An 18872-nucleotide genomic window follows, 5' to 3' on the forward strand; every position below is an offset into this window, starting at 1 on the left:
CACTTAATCCTTTGCAAACAATGTGATAAATAACTAGAATGTGTCTGTAGGACACAGGGTGTGCCCCCCACTGGTACATTTGTCACAAATAAGGGGCAATAATTCAAATGTTTGCAGTCTTAATGGGGTATAGCCTCAACAAACATTTTATGAAAAGGATTCATTATTCTAGGCCCTATACTTTTTGAGCTATGAGCATCACAAACAAAAAATCCATTATTTTGGCTATTTCAAGGGCAATAACTCTGTAATAAGAGCTAAGATTCTCAAGAAGAATGCCAAGTGTGCAAGGTCACATCATGTTAAAGACTCCAGCAATTACGGTTTCCTGAATTTACATCTAATACTTTTTGAGCTAGGCACATAATTAAGTGAAAAAGTGCATTTTTTACTATTTCAGGGGCCATAACTTTAAAAATACGGGGTGGAGCCAGCCAAAAAATTAGAGGTGTGCAAGTTTATATCATGATAAAGACTTATACAAGTTTTCAACCATTTATATTAAATACTTTTTGAGCTAGGTGCGTCACAAGGTGAAAATGTACATTTTTGACTATTTCAGGGGCCATAACCTAGGGGGCGGACCCAATGAAAAATAGGAGGTGAACAAGTTCATATCATGATTAAGCCTCATGCAAGGTTTCATGAATCTATATCAAATACTTTTTGAGCTAGGCGTGTCACAAGGTGAAAATGTGCAATTTTGACTATTTCAGGGGCCATAACTATGAAAATAAGAGGAGTAGCCAGATGAAAAATAGGAGGTGCGCAAGTTCATGTCATGATTAAGACTCATGCAAGGTTTCATGAATCTATATCAAATACTTTTTGAGCTAGGCATGTCACAAGGTGAAAATGTGCATTTTTGACTATTTCAGGGGCCATAACTTTGAATATAGGGGGTGGAGCCAGACGAAAAATAGGAGGTGCACAAGTTCATATCATGATAAAGACTCATACACGGTTTCATCAATTTATATCAAATGCTTTTCGAGCTAGGCGTGTCACGAACTTCGGACGGACGGACGCACGGATAAGACCAAATCTATATGCCCCCACCACTCATGGGGGGCACAATAAGTCATATTTTGGTGTATTTTATCACGACAGGCAAATCTGAGACTACTGACTATATGTTCAATGTGTTTTAGCGGAAATATACTGCGATGGGTCTATGTGCTAGTCAAAGAAGTGTTTATAGATAAAGTACAATTTGTGATGTTTTTTGTTTGAGAGCAATTAGAGATTTTGGAAATCTGACACCGGTTTCACCTAGTAAACGAATCGGATCTGATTAACTGAGTAATTGTCCCAGTCCTAATATAAAACAGTAATTATCCAATCCAAATTTACGGTTTATGAGACAAATCACAAAGAAAATGGCTATGCAGTTTCAGTAAATTCACGCTGCTGATTATTATTATCATACTAAGTTAGACTTTATATACATGTATGCAGCGATGATTCTCACGTGAAACATTCTACATTATAATATGACTAAAATGTTGACTTCACTTCAACATGGCATTTAGTTCATGTATGCATCGAAAACCATTACCACATCCAGTCTTAGCGTGTGTAAGCAAAGGAGGATGACGACCTATTTAAAGGTAATGGTAAGTTTGATTTAATTACCGTCACTTGGTAAAACAATTAACATAAGCTCTATAGAGCTTTTCTGCGACCCTATACTAAGCACAGTTAAAACCAATTATACCTCACCCCCAGCAATTTGCTGATACCCATTTACAGAATTCTGGGTTGACTGAGGCAATCGTGATAAAGTGCCTTGCCCAAGGACACACCGCAATGGGAGTATATAGCCAGGATTTGAACCAGGGGCCTTCATCTCCTTTGGAAAGCGTCTTAGCCCTCTCGACCAATGCGTCCACACATATATATTGAAAAACAAAGACAAATATCAAACATGGAATGCCACGTACCAAAAACGCAGCCTCCCCAAAATGTAATATACAGCACGCAGACGTGCATACCATAAACACACACACACACACATACTAGCCTAGCTAGCATTACTCACTTGGCTTATTTATTCCTTTATATTTGGACTAAAGGCTCCTCATGCAGCCAGTCCAAAGATAAACTAAATGGATACCAGCAATTAGTTTGGGTAAGATGTTATACGTTTTAACTGTTCTTAAAATATTGTCGCTCAAAAAAAGCTTATGTTCATCGTTTAACAAAGCGAAGGTAAATGAAATTTACCAAAAATATTGGGTACGAATTAACCAAGGTACGATTGGATAATAATTATTTTGGTAAACAAACAAAAATAATATTCAAATTTCACCTTTTGGAAAAGGGACCTTTTCAACTTCTAAATCTCTCTTTTTGTGTCTATCCATTGCAAATAAATATCAAGAATGTGTGTAGCTTGAATCAAATTTATAATTATACAGCATGCCGAGAATCAGTGAAGTTGTAAACAAAACTACTTTATATATTCATACGCTAATATTTCCTGAAGTCAGTCTAAAACATATATATATATATATATATATAAATATACATGATCATTTATTGTGTTTTTACATGAATGTATTCTCCAAGGAAGAAATTTAAGTGTATGGAAAAACACCTGTATATTGTCATATTTCGTTCCCCATAGAGAACTACTTTTCCTTATAGCATATTGCCGGAGTTTGGCGGAAATGAACGAGAAACTACGATTGAATCTTGGGTATTAAAAACTCACCTAAAAGTCAAAGTTGTTCCGAGCATCGTAAAATTGACGAAAAGAGCGCGAGTGTCGATCTCGAAAGAATATAAACAAATTGATTTTTTTCTGCATTACTTGCTACTGATTGTGTTAATCCGAAGTTGCATACATGGATAAACGACAAGTACATCGCCCAAAGTCATTTGATAACGGTAAGTCATTTTAATATGTAAGATTTTGAAGGCTGTGTGTTGGTTTCCATGCATGCACGTGTGGCTGGGTGCATTCATATTCCAAAGACATAAAAAGTGGTACATGGTACTATAGCTATATATGAAGGTGGGCATTGGGGCTCTCAGTTTATACGCCGGATATACTCTGATAGTTTATATGACTGAAAAAAGTTTATGAATTATGTACAGTATGTTGAAAAACTCGAACAACTTGACCACTAGACCAGCTAGGCCTTTTATAAGTTTATTGACAGAATTTAAAGTGTCATACCGATTCTGATGTAGATCTAGTGGTACATTGGAGAAGTCAAAACAATTAAACAGTTGGGTTATTTTATATGTGTTTTGAAGTGTGCCCGCACTACAGTCCTGCTGATTATTATTACATTGGTTTATTAATTGTTGTTTAGTGTCCACTAATTTGTCCTGGATTATTTCTATGCTGTTTTATTAGATGTGCAAGGTCGCTGACTTCAAATCACTTGCCCCGCATCAATGTGGGTTCGAGCCTCACTCGGGGCTTTGAATTCTTCATGTGAGGAAGCTATCCAGCTGGCTTTCTGAAGGTCGGTGGTTCTACCCATGCAGGTGCCCGCTCGTGATGAAATAATGCATGGACTGATGGAGGGGCACCTGGGGTATTCCTCCACTATTAAAGCTGGAAAGTCACCATATGACCTAAATTTGTGTTGGTGCGACGTTAAACCCAACAAAATAAATAAATCTATATTTTGGCATAAAGGATATACCGTAGGTCAGACTACATTGGGATAGTTTATTATTTAAAATATTAGATATTAAAACAACGTACACTGCAACATTTAATGATGACATTTCGTACACTGGAAGTGGCTAGGGGACCGATAACCGGACCTCTCAGGCATAGCTGTCAAGGCTCTACAAAGGCCACGAGTGTGATCGGGGTTCGAAGGGAAGGTTGTCCCTCGTAGAGTCTGGAGGGCAATGATCCCTAAAAGCCGGAGACGCTCTCACATGGAAAAAAATACTTTCTGAACATGATTTTGTGCACATATAATCGACCTGCTTTTAAATAGTCTCCCTCCATGTTTACTTTTTGTGCCGTTTATGCATGCGGTAAAAATGACACGTTGCACTGGTGAATGTAAACACTGTATTATACGGTATGAAAACACCGTGTCAACGCTGTCTCGCATGTTCGATTCAATAATTTTCTACAAAAAACAATTGAGTGCTATTTTTTTTAAAATGCGTGTAACTTGGAATAGTAGGTGTGTGAGCGTGATCTAGGGCCGAAATGCGTGTGACACACGCGCAATGCGTGTGTCTTGACAGGTATGCTCAGGACCCCTAGACCTGGAGTCTAGATGGCCTGTAATCAATATATATATGTACTGTAATGTACTGTATTTCTAGTGTATAAGGTAGGTGCTGGTAATTAAAAGCTATAATTAGTTGTCATAAAGTTGCCGCTATTACGTTTTTGTTCTTTCTTTAAATTGTAAACAATTTGTTTATATATAACCTCACTTGTGTTCGAGGCATATCTATTGAAAATGGAATTTTAACAGTGATTTCCAGTTATCACCGTAATTCATAGTTATTTGTTTCACAGTAAAACAAATTCAACAATCCATGTCTTAATTGAGTTCATGGACATGATGCAAAGTACATGCATGTTTTTCCCACACATGTGGGTACCTAGGACCTTATTAATATATTCACAATTTAATATCAATTGAAAGCTGACTGGTTGATCTTTCAGTAGGCGTTTGAATTTTTAATGTGGGCCGACCCTTTCCCAAGATATAGTTAGGTGAAAATATAATTAAAATTACAACTTGGGAAAATTATTTTTCCGCATGTCTTCATACATAATTGAATAATTCAATATTTTATGTTTAATTTGATACCAAAAACATGTTTCAGAATCTGTTCTGAGTTGATCACATTTTGATTTGAAAAGTATGGCCCTTGACCCGATACCTTAATATTGTATTTCTTACATTTCATATTATGTTTTAATTTAATAAATCGCACATGAGTTATCAAGCATATATGCATATATGGGCAACACATGCTTTCACAGGTTGTCAATTACCAAAATATATCTGAAAAACAAGTAAAATAATCGGTATTACATATAGGAATCTGAAGTATGGAACATATCTACATTATCTATACAGTTTGTATAATCATATGGATGAAAAATTATCGGTATGCAGGGCACTCGTTTGGCCATTTTTGGGGCCGAATATGGGCCCTATTCCCCTCATAAAATAATATGTTTTTTTCCCCTTTCTCAGAAGAAAATTCCCCTGATAATAGGTTGTTTGACACAACTAGATATGAACTCTCTTTCAAGTTATATTATAGTTCCTCTAAGGAAGATTACTACTTCAATATAGTTACATTAGTTAGAAATGATTGAAATCAGTATTAGTAAGTGTGAAAAGTAGTAACATATATATGGCTAAAACTATCCCTTTTTGTCTTAAAACAACGAAAAATTCCCCTTCCTGAGGGTATGGGTACCTGTCCCCAAAAGTTGTCTAGTGCCCTGGTATGATTTTAATTCCCAAACATGATTGTCATGCTAATGACGAGAATAATCAGTATGATTGACTTTGTGCGGATAACAAAAATAGTAGACACAAAGGTCATGCAGAAATAGAAACTAAATGGTACGATGGTTGTGTGGATAATGAAATTTATTGGCATAATGCCATGCGGATAGCCTCGACCATTTGTGAATGGCAATCACCTACAAAGGACCAAAATGATTGAGGATAAATCACTGTATGTACACTCCCAGTTCTTTTAAGTTATTGGTTTCATTGCTTATGAATATGCTGCTGTAGGTAAACATTTAAAAAAGTTAACAAGTCTAAGAATTTAAATGGTGTTTTTACAGGTACTAAAATATTCTTCCAGTGTCGGTCATTTCAGTATAGCCTTATTAGGTGTCATGCAGTTTTGTGGACAACTTATAAATATGATTTCAACAGTTCCATATACTTGTTCTTCCATTCTTTAGACTCATATGTGCATCATATAATATAAATCATCATACGACACTGTAAATGTACCACTTTAATTCTTAGATTCATTCTATAAACATCTTTAGAAATTTAAACTTGTAGTTGATGGTATTAATTTGATTTGAGAGTCTAGTTTCATGATAACTTATTTTCTTAACAGAAACATGGATAGTGGTGCGTTATGATGATACACATAGTTTGTCAGAGTTGTTTCGGGCTGGCGAAATACAGACACAAGATGGGGAAATTCTTGCTGGAACTGGCAGAGAGAATCTTTTCAGCATTGGAGATCCGTGTTTGGCTCCATGGAAAAAACAAGGACATTATCCAGCCGTTGTTGCTGTCATTGCTGGTAGGAGCTTTTTGTCATGCTGCTTTCAAAACCGATTGTTTCAAACAGTGTGTTATTCTATTTGGTGATAGTGGAACTTAGAATATAAATTAATTAGGCTCAGTGCGGGACCATAGTTGGTTAGTTGGAAAATAACTTTTTAACATAATTTTTATGTGTTCATAACTTCATATATTTCTGAGATAATTTGGCATGGAAAGCGTGTATCCGTTTTCATTACTGCTGAATACAGGTATGTGCATTATTAATTCATGATATTAAAAAAAAAAAGTCATGTTAATATATTTTGATATATTTCAGATGATAAAACAGAGTGTTTAAAGAAGAAAAATGTATTGATGAAATCAGGTAATTATTAACTTATATAGCATTTCCCTTAATTATGTGACAGCATCCACATATTAATTTATGTTTAAAAAAAATAGCTATATGCATGTGCAGATTTCTCAAAAGTGCTGGTCCTGCTGGATTGAATGCCGACAATGCCTATAAAATCCAGTATGTTTTTGATGTCATAACACAACATCACTGAACAATAACATCAATAGTATCCTTAGGACCCCTTTGAAGTGAAAGGCAATGACAAAACCCTCCTGAAATGATCAACTTCTCTCGAAGAAATGTTAGATAGATATTCTTATTACTAACCATATGGAACTGTAACGGACATGTACTTCAAAAAATAAATGTTCATACCCACACTCCATGAATTTATGGCCTTAATTTTCAGAGAAAAGCCAAAGTAAAGGTAGCAAAGACCAACAAGGAAAGAAGTCTGTTGAAACACAACTGCAAACAAAGAGGAAGAAGCCACACACTGTGTCAGGTAGGTAGCAGATACTATCTACATTTTAGGGAGGAGGTAATTTACTAATTAACACCAAGCATGTTAAAAGCTGCATAATTTGTTGTTGGTGTTTTTTCAGACTCAATATCCGTGAATTTGTTTTCCTTACATTTTGCAGTGTCTGCAGTGAATATGAAAAAGTGCATGCCATTATTATGTATATGCCTGAAAGTGCATGGACACACAAAAAGATGGCCTGTTATTTATAAGTGAAGTAGTTCTGTTGTAGTTCATAATCAGCAAGTCACAATATCATGCATATATATATAAAGAACAAATATATTTTTTAAAAGCCTAAATTTTAGTGTACATGCACAAATTAAATAGAATTCTCTCTTTTTCCAGATTCTGGATCAAACAAAAACAAACCAAAGTCTCACAAAGAAAGAACAGGAGATGCCAGCAGTGTGAAAAAGCCCAAAAAAGGTTAGTAAAGTTTGTTTTATAGGGTGTGCACAGGTGTTGAAAAAGACCTTGAAAACAGTTTGTTTAATGGAACACACTTGAATCATTGATTTTAAGTATGTTGGTAAAAAACCACCATAAACAGCATTGAAAAAAAAGAGGTAAAATCATTTGTATACAAGATGTATCACATTGTCAGTGTTAGGAGTGAAGATTCAGTATGTATTACTTTGGGAACAAAAGTAATTTTTGGTACAAGTGTACTCCAGTATAAATTTTTGTATGCATTAATTAATTTAAGCCATCAAAAATTGTGAAAATGGCTGCACCCATGGTAAGCCTGCTCTGAGATTTTTCACAAAAGATTATTTATTTATTAGAAATTAATGTGAGGCAAAGTGAACAGTAGAGAAAATCAGGTGTCTTCCAGTAGGTGACTTTGTATTGCTTGGCAATACTTGATTTGCTTGTTTTCTTGCATTTGAGTGTTAGGAATATATGTTCCTTGAAAAACTATACTGTATATACTGTAAAATGCGAATTATTTGCATTGTTAGAATCGAAATTACAAATATGTTCCAACAATTTTATCAGTTAATAAAATATGAGCAGTCGTTCAGATGCACTCATGATTTAATTATTACACATCCTAACTCCTGCCCATATTTCATTAATTGATGAAATATAGGAAACAGGTTTGTGTCACATGTCTGCTATATAAAGTGACTTAGTCATATGACGTATTTACAGTGTGCACTGTCTGATTAATGGGTCAACAGAAAAAGTAGTTTTATCAAGCAGATTTAGTGAATAAATTTCCTTTGTCTGGATTCATTTGCATTACGGCAGCTGATCTCTTGAAGTTCTATTTAAGCACATCAGTTTTTTTTTTCCTTTTTGTTTTTTTTCAAGCTGGATCAAACAAGAATGAAACAAACCCTCAAACAACTAAAGAAAATGAGACCTGCAGTGTGAAAAAGCAAAAACAAGGTGAGTGCATGTATTTTGTTGGAAATCAGTATCAGAAATGAACTGCATGATTAGGCCAATTTCAAAATTTGCTGAAATAGAAAACATTCAAGGCCAGACTGCATATACATTTGAAAACAATCTTGTAAATCTCTTTATATTGTATAACAACCATTCACACCAAACAGCAAAATTACAGATTTAAGAAGCGAATGTATTTATATAGAAAAAATTAATGCTTTCCACTTTTCAACATGCCTTTAATATTTCTAGCCTGCTTTCTTAGCTCAATAGGGGCCTCTGTGGCACTTGCACCCAATCAATGTGGGTTCTAGCCTCACCTGGGGCATTGAATTCTTCGTGTGATAAAGCCATCCAGCTGGTTTATGGAAGGGTGGTGGTTCTACCAAGGTGCCTGCTCGGGGCACCAGGGGTCTTCCTCCATCAAAGCTGGAAAGTCGCCATATGACCTAGTGTTGTGTTGATATGACATTTAATCCAACAAAATTTAAATCATTCTTAGCTCAGTAACCAGAGCGCAGATCTATAGATCAAGGGGCTGTGAGTTTAATCATGCAACAAGACCTATGTTCTCCATGACAATTTGAAGAAAGACGTTGTGTTGGAAATCAGTCAGCCTCTGGCTCTTTTTTAGCTCGACTTTTCAAAGAAAAGATAGAGCTATTGCAATCGCCTTAGCGTCAACATTGGTAAATGTTTTTGATAAAATCAAATATCTCTGTTACTATCAATGGTATTGACTTGAAACTTACAATAGTTATTTTATACCAAAGTCTACACCAGGAGAAACAATCCCCCCACAGTTTTTTAAAGTTTTTACTGGCAAAGCTCTAATTCAAAGTCAAGCACTGAGAAAAGTCGAGCGTGCGGTCTTACGGACAGCTCTTGTTATGTGTTGAAGTTGGCAGTTAGGCCTACTTGCGAAGAACAGGTTTGCACTGGTACTGAAATGTTTAACCTTGAGGCATAAAGCTATGTACATTGACAGGAGGCAGGGCCATCTGTGTCCTATGAACACCAATCTAGTTTGTTATTTGAAAAGGGTAACCAGCTTTATAAAGTTGTGCTAGGCTAAAGTCAGTAGTATGATTTTACTCATTTACTCATTTCAAACAGAGATCAAATCTCCAGAAATGACAAAAACTTGAAATTTTGCTTCAGAGTTGCATGCAAAAGCTAAACGCCTGAAGGATGCCCAAGCAGCAGCAGCCCAGGACATTGCCGCATCCCTTTTTAGTGCATGTACCAGAAATAATGCATGTGGTAGTAATGACATGGTAGGTACAAATAGTCAAAGCTCTCAAGCAACTCAGCATGCTCCAGACTCCCCAGAAAGTCAGCATACCCAAAGCTCCCCTGGCACACACCATGTCCCATTCCCAACAGATGCACAGCATACCATAAGCTCCTCAGCCACTGAACATACTATGAGTTCCCCAGTCACTTGGCATAGTCCAAGCCCAATGACCTCACCAAGTGACCAAAGTATCCCAGCTTATCAGCATTCCCCAAATATCTCAGCTGTCCAACATGTAAATACCCAAAGCACTCCAACCACAATGACCACTCATCTTGCCCATAGCACTCCAGCCTTTCAGAATGTAATGAGCACCCCAACTATACACCATGCCCCCAGCACCCCAGTCAGTCAGCATGACCTCAACTCTCCGGTCTCTTGGCATGCTTCAAGTAACCTGGCCACTCAGCATGCTGCCAACTCCAACCTTACTTGCAATAATTTTAATTATCAGCCTTCATTTCCCTCTTTCAGTCAAACCTGTGCCACAGACTCTTTTCACATGACTCCTCCAACTCAGTCTGTTGGTGCTTCGAACACTCTATATTGCCCTCAGCAAGTATGGCCATTCCCTTTTACTGCTCCCAGCAATTCTTTCACACCATATAACCCTTACCTGTTTCCCCCTGTAGAACATACTAATACAGCACCTTTACCTTCTCAAAATGACTTGCATGAAAGTAATAACTCTGTTTCTTCCTCCTTCCTTCAGACTCTCTCAGGGTCTAGAGCTGAAAGTCCTGTTTTGTTAAATTTGGATGACAGGGAGGAAATTATTGATGTAGAGCATGTTGAGAAAGACAGTCCTGGCCCTTCTTCCACTACCTGTTTTAACATGTCAGGCATGTCCTGCATAGATTGTCAAATAAAGGACAAGGAGATCCAAGATCTCAAGAATCAAATAGTGGAACTGCAAAGTAAGTAAGCGCTTTCAAGGAGATGCTTTTGACATAAAATGCACTCATAAATTCTCTTGTGTAAGGTAGGCTCTGATACCAAGGCTCATAGGTCTTTATATATATGTATACTATCAAAAACTCTAAAAAAAGTTTTATCGATGAAAATTTGTCAACATACATATTTAGTTAAAAACACGGGTCATTTGTAATTATTATTTTATTTACTACATTTATATAGCAATTTTTCAGATACAAATATGTTCAGAAGTGCTTTACCTAAAAACATCTATACTGTGAAATCATTCAATTTTGCGGGCACGAAATTTTGTGGTTTTGGTCAAAACGGCAATTTCGTGGGGATACGAATTCGTGGATTTCAACTTTTGAACATAAAATGAATGGGAATTTTACTTGTTCGTTGGGATTAATTTTCGTGGATTAACTCAACCACGAAATCCATGAAAATTATCCCCCCACGAATATTACTGATTTCACAGTATTAAGTTTGATAAAAATCCTCGGGTTTGTCATACCTATTATGTTGCTTTTGCACTGAAAATGTTGATGGGACCTAGCTGTTTAAAAAGGCTGTAAATGTCAAACTGCTGTTACTTTTTCACATTTCCGAAGTATAGTTATATAAAATTATTCTATCATTTTCAGATGCAAAATCTATGGAAGCAGCTCCAGCTGTTGAGAAAAGAGAGCGTACGTACAAACCAAGAACCAGGCCAGATTTGCCACTGGCAGACTATGTAAGTATATATTGTCAGTTAAGCTACAATTACTGGGCATCTGTAGAAACTTTAAAAACAATATACGCCTTACTGTGTATAATGGCAGCCATTGAGTGTTATTTTGAGGTGTGAGGAATGGGGATAAAATTGATCAAATATTTTTGTTTCTTGTTATTCAAGGTATCCAACCTCCACTGCACTATATAAGTAATTGATGTTTTACCCATTTTTACAGCTCTGAGCCAGTCTGCTAATTTACAACTGTGGAATATTATGTTACTTAGCCAAAGCTCTTGTTATATAAATAAATTTAATCATAGCAATTCATACTTTCAGATTGTAATTCAGGAAAACACCCCTGTTCCAGAAGGGTACCAGCTGCTAGCCCCTGGAGCGCCCATTGCTGTCCGTAGCTTGTGGCTGCATGAGGTTTTGGTCAGCATTGGGCGCTACAGAAATAGAAAAGAAAAGAGGGCTGACCGCAAAAACAAAAATATCCGGGAGGACAAGTCGTCCGAGATCATTAAGAGGCTAATGGACAGTTTCTTTGAACCAAATGAATTGGCAAAGGAGGGGGGAACACAAGTCTTTGTGACCCACCCAGTTTTTGTTGCCTTAAAATGTAAGTATACACAGAATGTCTTTTTATGCAAATGTTGGAAGTTACATACTTTCTTGCAGTTGTATAGATGAGCACCAAAATGATTCTGACCTTTATAATTGATATTGATAGTTTTACCATGTCCAAAACAGTGCAGAATGATACTAATTTCACTTGGGTAGTGATTACATTTTACGCGGACTTTAACTTAGACTCGCAGTGTAAAATCTCAAACTTTGAGCTAAAATAAAGGTATTAAATCCATATAATATTTCAATAAAAAATTCGGTAGAAGTTTTTTTGTTTGTAACAAACATCAACTCGGGCATGTGCAGTGTAAAATCTTAATTTGATTTTTAAAATAGTGTGATATGTATTTCTAAAGTCACTATATGTTCATTGTAAATATACTTCATTATATCCAAGTGGAAACTGGCAGGTATTAGAAAATGCAGCTCTCTGATTGAATACATGAATGACATTGATTACTTAATATTTAGGTCAGCAATATTTCACTTAAAAAGAAAATGAAGATGATACTCACATTGATCTGTATTTGTGTTCATTACTGTAGCTATAAATGTGTAATGCAATTTCATGGCTAACAGAATTTGTTATGATAATTTTTAAACTCACAGATTAGGATTCTCTAAGCTTTGTTTGAATCTGACTATTTCAGATATTATTGTTAAATACAATGTACTAATTACTACATTATTCTGTGGATTCCTTTTTCAAACATCTGAAAAGATAGACCTTTTTTTCTTTAATATGCAAGTCATTGGTTTATTATTGAGAAGATTATTTCAACATTTCAGGCTATGCATCCCACATCCTGAAGATGGATGTCCCTACTTTTAATCGGTGCTGGAATACCAAAATGGCTACAGCAAGGTCAACAATGAAAAGACTGAAGGAATAAAAGTTTACACACGTATTTTCTGACTGACATTGCACAGGCTCCATAATATCTTATTTCTTAAAATTTATGCCCATTTTTCGATTTTATAATTTTGGTTAAGTTTTTGTATGTAAGCTGGTATCTCAGTACCCACTTAATTAAGGGAATGGATTGAACTGTCAACTGCCTTGAGCTGATATGCATTGTACAGGTTTCATAACCCTGTTTAGAAAATTAAAAAAAAAAATTGCCCCATTTTCGACGTTAATATTCATTCAATAGACAAGTCTGTTGAATAGTTTAGTGTTGCTGTCCTCTGACAGCTGTTGTTTGTTGACTTGCAATATTTATTTTAGATGGCCTAGCTAGCTTTTCATGACCTTTTTGTAACCTTACATTATTGCAATGGTTCTAGGGAAAAACTGAGACAGTATTTTTCTGTGGCAAATGGACGGAAATAAAAAAAAGTTCAGAAATTTAGACATACATGTTCTTGTTATGAATTTTTTGTGGACTAAAATTTATTTTTGTTTTGTCTTTTTGTTGACTTCTTGGTTTAGAATTACTTCCCTTTTATTCTATTTATAGATTATTTGTATTTTTTTATGATTAGCCATACAGAAATACCAGCATCATTTTTATGTGGAACATCATGAATAAAGATTTTTTGGTGGCCTTAAAATTAATTTGTTTGCATTGACAATCCTTTTAATTAAAGAACTTGTTTGAGTCAAGATATTGAAATGAAACTTGTTTTAATTGACTGAAATGTTTTAGGCATTTAGGTGGTGTGTCAACAAATAATGGGCCCCAACATTTTTGCTCTTTGGGATTCATCATTCTATTTTACAACTGACATTCCCACCTACTTAGCTCAATAGGGAGAGCACAGGTCTTTGGATTGTAAGGATTTAAGTTAGATCCTTCAGCGATACATGTTTTCACCATGACAATTTGATAAAAGACATTAAGTTTGAAATCAGCATCCTCCACTTCTGATTCATGTGGAGAAGTTGGCAAATACTTGTTGAGAACAGGTTTGTACTGGTACAGAATCACTGGTTAAGGTTAACTGTCTGCCATTGCATAACCGAAAAACTGTTGAAAAGGGGTGCTGAACCCAAAGCAATCATCTGAGAAGCAGTGTTTTAAAATGGCTCATGATGATATTTTGGCAATATAACCCTTGTCATAAATATTAAATGTTTATTGCATGCTTGTTTATATTTTGTTAATCATTTTGTCAATGAGCAACATGTGCTTACAGATTTTATTTAACATAGCAACAGTACGCCTTGTTTGCTTCTCAGATTTTTATGCCCCCAAAGGGAGGCATATAGTTTTTGAACCGTCTGTCAGTCTGTCCGCAATTTTCGTGTCCGGTCCATATCTTTGTCATCCATGGATGGATTTTCAAATAACTTGGCATGAATGTGTACCACAGTAAGACAACGTGTCGCGCGCAAGACCCAGGTCTGTAGCTCAAAGGTCAAGGTCACACTTAGACGTTAAAGGTCATTTTTCATGATAGTGCATTCTTGTCCGGTCCATATCTTTGTCATCCATGGATGGATTCTCAAATAACTTGGCATGAATGTGTACCACAGTAAGAAATGTCGCGCGCAAGACCCAGGTCCGTAGCTCAAAGGTCAAGGTCACACTTAGACGTTAAAGATCATTTTTCATGATAGTGCATTTGTGTCCGGTCCATATCTTTGTCATCCATGGATGGATTTTCAAATAACTTGGCATGAATGTGTACCACAGTAAGACGACGTGTCGCGCGCAAGACCCAGGTCCGTAGCTCAAAGGTCAAGGTCACGCTTAGACGTTAAAGGTCATTTTTCATGATAGTGCATTGATGGGCGTGTCCGGTCCATATCTTTGTCATTCATGCATGGATTTTAAAATTATTGGGCATGAATGTGTACCACAGTAAGACGACGTGTCGCGCGCAAGACCCAGGTCCGTAGGTCAAAGGTCCTAAACTATTGGCTATATAACTACTATATAACATCGGCCATAACTATTCATTCAAAGTGCCATCGGGGGCATGTGTCATCCTATGGAGACAGCTCTTGTTAAGTCTATAGTTGTATCATTAGTTTAGTCTCAAGCATCTTTGAATTCTTACAGGTAAAACTGAAGCTGTTTATTTTCCGTTATACATAGAGGAACTGTTCATATATCACGAGAATTAAATTTTAGCAAGGTTAATCTGTTACATAGGGTTGCCACTTGCCTTGAAAAGTCAAGGAAAAACATTAATTTAAATATGTTTGAATCGACTTTGTTTTTAGCTCGACTATTATAATACTAGAGCTATCCTACTCGCCCCGGTGTCTGCATGAGCGTCACACAGATGTTAAAGATTGCGTACCACCCCAAATATTTACAAAGTCCATTGAGATATTGCTTTGATATTGTGCATACTTGTTTACCATCATAACCCCAGTCTGTAAAAAGGAGGAGGCAACTCTATCAAGCATTTTGACTGAATTATGGCCCCTGTTCGACTTAGAATATGCTTATTGTAATGTAAAAGTTTACTCATAGCTTATATTATACTATCAAGCACTGAGAATAGTCGAGCACGCTGTCAACTGACAGCTCTTGTTATGTTTACTTTCATTATAATGTTTACACTCGTATATTTTTGGTATTCGTTAATGAAAGTTTAATTGTTGTATCTGAAACAAAATAAATATAAAAAACTCTATTGGATAGCTGTAGGAGAGGAGGACGATGAGAAAAATGATGGTATTGGTCAGTGAAAAGTTTAGTTAGTGAAAAGTCGGGAAAGGTTAAATTTACAGAATTTCACTTTCTCATCCCAGTGGTAACCCGGCCTGTTACATCTATTGTATATAACATGTTCTTGAATGCAACCAGATTTACATATATAAGCTGTTTAACCTACATTATAAATGGAGGAACTGTTCATATATACATATGTATTAAAAGTATTAAATTTTAGCAAGGTTAATCTGTTACACCAATTCTATATAACATATGTTCTTGAATGCAACCAGATTTACATGTGATAGCTAGAGTATATAGCTGAAATATCATTCAAAGCAAATGTGTGTAACATACGCATAATAAAATGTTAAGAGGTATATGTGTTGTTCCCTTTTTAAATTTACACAGTCCTCTTGGTCCCCAGTCCATTTTCAGATTTTTGCATACAAAACTAGGTACAATACAAAGCCGGGTATGCAAATTTTATTTGATTTTTACTTTTTGTTGATAGTATACAATTAGTATACTATTGACAGTATACAATTAGTATACTATTGACAGTATACAATTAGTATACTGTTGACATACCGTAATAGTGAGTAAAGAATTAGTATACTATTAACAGTATAGAATTAGTATACTATTAATGGTATAGCAACAGTATACTATTAACAGTATAGAATTAGTATACTATAAGCATTGATATTTCATTGCTCATAGTATATTATTAGTTGTTTGTTATAGTATACTATTAGCTCATTTGCATGTGAAATTTTTACTAATTCTATACTAATGGTATACTGTATACGATTAGTTGTTTGTTATAGTAGTTTGTTACCCTGTTTTTTTCGTTTGGGTTACCAGCACAAATATTTGGACCTTTGCCCCCACAACTGGGTCCGATTAGTGCTTGCCAAGAACCGGGGCCTGGACCCGTGGCCCTAGCTAAAATACGACAGGGATCATCCATTTCCAGCCAAGCAACACCCGGTATTTATACTACAGAATCCTCCCCTGAACATTCTATGAATTCAGGTGTTCAACAGACCAAAAGTATTTATTGTGACCCAAATACAAATGTGAATGCTAATCAAGAGACTACTTACCTTCAAAATAGTCAACAAGTACCATCTGCTGATCAGAACACGCGCCTTTTAGTTGATCTGATAAATAAACTTGATGGCCGCTTACAAACAATTGAACAAAGTGTTTCAAAATTAAATAGTATCCAGTCACAAATATCCAAAGTGAGTAGTGATGTTGATATTTTGAAGGGTGACAGTGTTACTGTTAATCTTCGTTTGAATACTCTGGAACAATTCTGCCAAAATATCAGTGACTTCACTGATGACTTTCAGGAACACAAGCAAAATAGTTCTAGCTCCTTTTGTGACCTGCAATATCGATGCAAATGTATGTCCGATGATATTCGTACACTACAAGCGTCTAACATCCAATTACAAGAAAAGGTCCTGGATTTACATTGCCGAAATATGCAAGACAATTTGATATTTTTCGGAACTGAGGTAACAGAATCTCCTGAGTATCCTGAAAATTGTGAAACCACACTGAGACACTTTTTAACAGAACATGTACAAAATGACTCTACCGTCAATACACAAAATGTCACAGTTTCTGACATTCAAATTTGTGAAGGTACACAGATTAGGAGGCCCTAATCGCAACTTTGGCAATGATAACAAACCACGCCCAATTATTGCCAAATTCGAACCAAATTCAGGACGTGACAAAGTGCGCGAAGCCGGAGTTAGACTTAACATAAAGAAATCCGGCTACTATATTAATGAACAATTCCTAGCTGAAGTAGAAGAGCACCGGCGGAAATTATTCTCTATCATGAGAAAATTTTTAAATGACCCGTTAAACACTCAAAAATGTCCACAAGTTCGAGATAAACTTTATGTAGGGAATCAACTGTACAATCTAGAATCAGGAAAATTAGAAAACCATAGATCTCGAGGAGTACCAAAAAATGACCAAATTATGTCGAACCGTAATGTCAATAAAATACGTACATTTAATAACAGTAATAGTCGTAAAGCTAGGGCAGATTTCACCACACTGAATCGATTTGCTGTCCTCGGGGACAGCAGTGAAACGAACCGAAAACAATTACGTTCGCCGAGATCTCCCCTTGAAGACACGTCTGTCAAGAGATATTGTGACGAAACAAATTATGCAGATGACCGTTTGTTTGACGAAGACGGGCCTCGTTTTACATCAGACTAGATCAGAAGTTTATGCCTTTCCAGTAAGTTTTTCCCTACCTTTGACGATAGTTATTAAAAAGTATAGATATTAACCTCTTTGCTGATATTAGTACCTAAAATTTTCAGCCTGTGAATAGCTGTGGAAATTGGGGACTTCCTTTTTTGAAGATATAAATAGATCTAAGCTATATTTAGACTAAAGTTTTTTTCAGTATAACAGCATGTAGAGAACCCTTACATACAGTCAAATATTCTTGATATTGCAAGGAGATATAATGCATTTTTCAAGTGCTTGCTGTTTCTTATGTTGTGCATACTTGATATAGGTCATTGTCAATGTCAACTATCATTATACTGACATTTGAAGTTGTTGTTTTTTTTCTAAATTATCTCCCTTATATATGCATTTTTCTTCATTCATTTTATTGATAATTACTTCCCTTTATGTTAAGTTAAATCGAGATGCTTCTTACAGGACATCATTCCTTCTTCAAATCGCAAATATTCTAGTAAAACAAACGCTTACGACTTGAATGTCTAAAATAAATTTGGCAGCACATCTATAGTCACTAATATTTTCTTGTTCTGGTAGCAATCGCAAACACATTCAACATTCTAGAGTACAACAACGCTTAGCACTTAAACGTTTAAAGCCATTTGGCATCACATCTATAATCGCAGATATTTACATGATCTTGTCAAAATTAAAACAAACAAAAGGTCTAACACCATTTCTGCATCTCATCAGTATTCACTGATGTTGGTTAGTTCATGTTAAAACAGGGCTAACGACATATCACATTTATGACCACTGTTGTCCTATTCTTTCGAAAATCGCAACCGTTCCAATAGAACAAACGCATAAGACTTTAAGGCCTAAATCATTTTGGCCACTTTTGCTTTCTTATTCTTGTTAGAAACCACTATGATCTGGAAG

At 35.8% G+C, this 18872-nt stretch overlaps 1 protein-coding gene across 1 annotated transcript; it reads left to right on the plus strand.

The window, feature by feature from the left end:
• Window positions 1-2701: 2701 nt before the first annotated feature.
• LOC128554527 (uncharacterized) lies at window positions 2702-15679 on the plus strand. Its single transcript, XM_053535799.1, has 10 exons — window positions 2702-2892; window positions 6094-6285; window positions 6586-6633; window positions 7016-7111; window positions 7478-7558; window positions 8450-8527; window positions 9689-9804; window positions 11387-11478; window positions 11797-12082; window positions 12880-15679. Exons 1-9 carry the CDS (start codon window positions 2850-2852, stop codon window positions 11801-11803), a joined length of 753 nt encoding a protein of 250 aa, XP_053391774.1. The 5' UTR covers window positions 2702-2849; the 3' UTR covers window positions 11804-12082; window positions 12880-15679.
• The last annotated feature ends 3193 nt before the right edge of the window (window positions 15680-18872 follow it).

Source organism: Mercenaria mercenaria, unplaced genomic scaffold (genome assembly GCF_021730395.1).
Source record: "Mercenaria mercenaria strain notata unplaced genomic scaffold, MADL_Memer_1 contig_5091, whole genome shotgun sequence".
Lineage (NCBI taxonomy): Eukaryota > Metazoa > Mollusca > Bivalvia > Venerida > Veneridae > Mercenaria > Mercenaria mercenaria.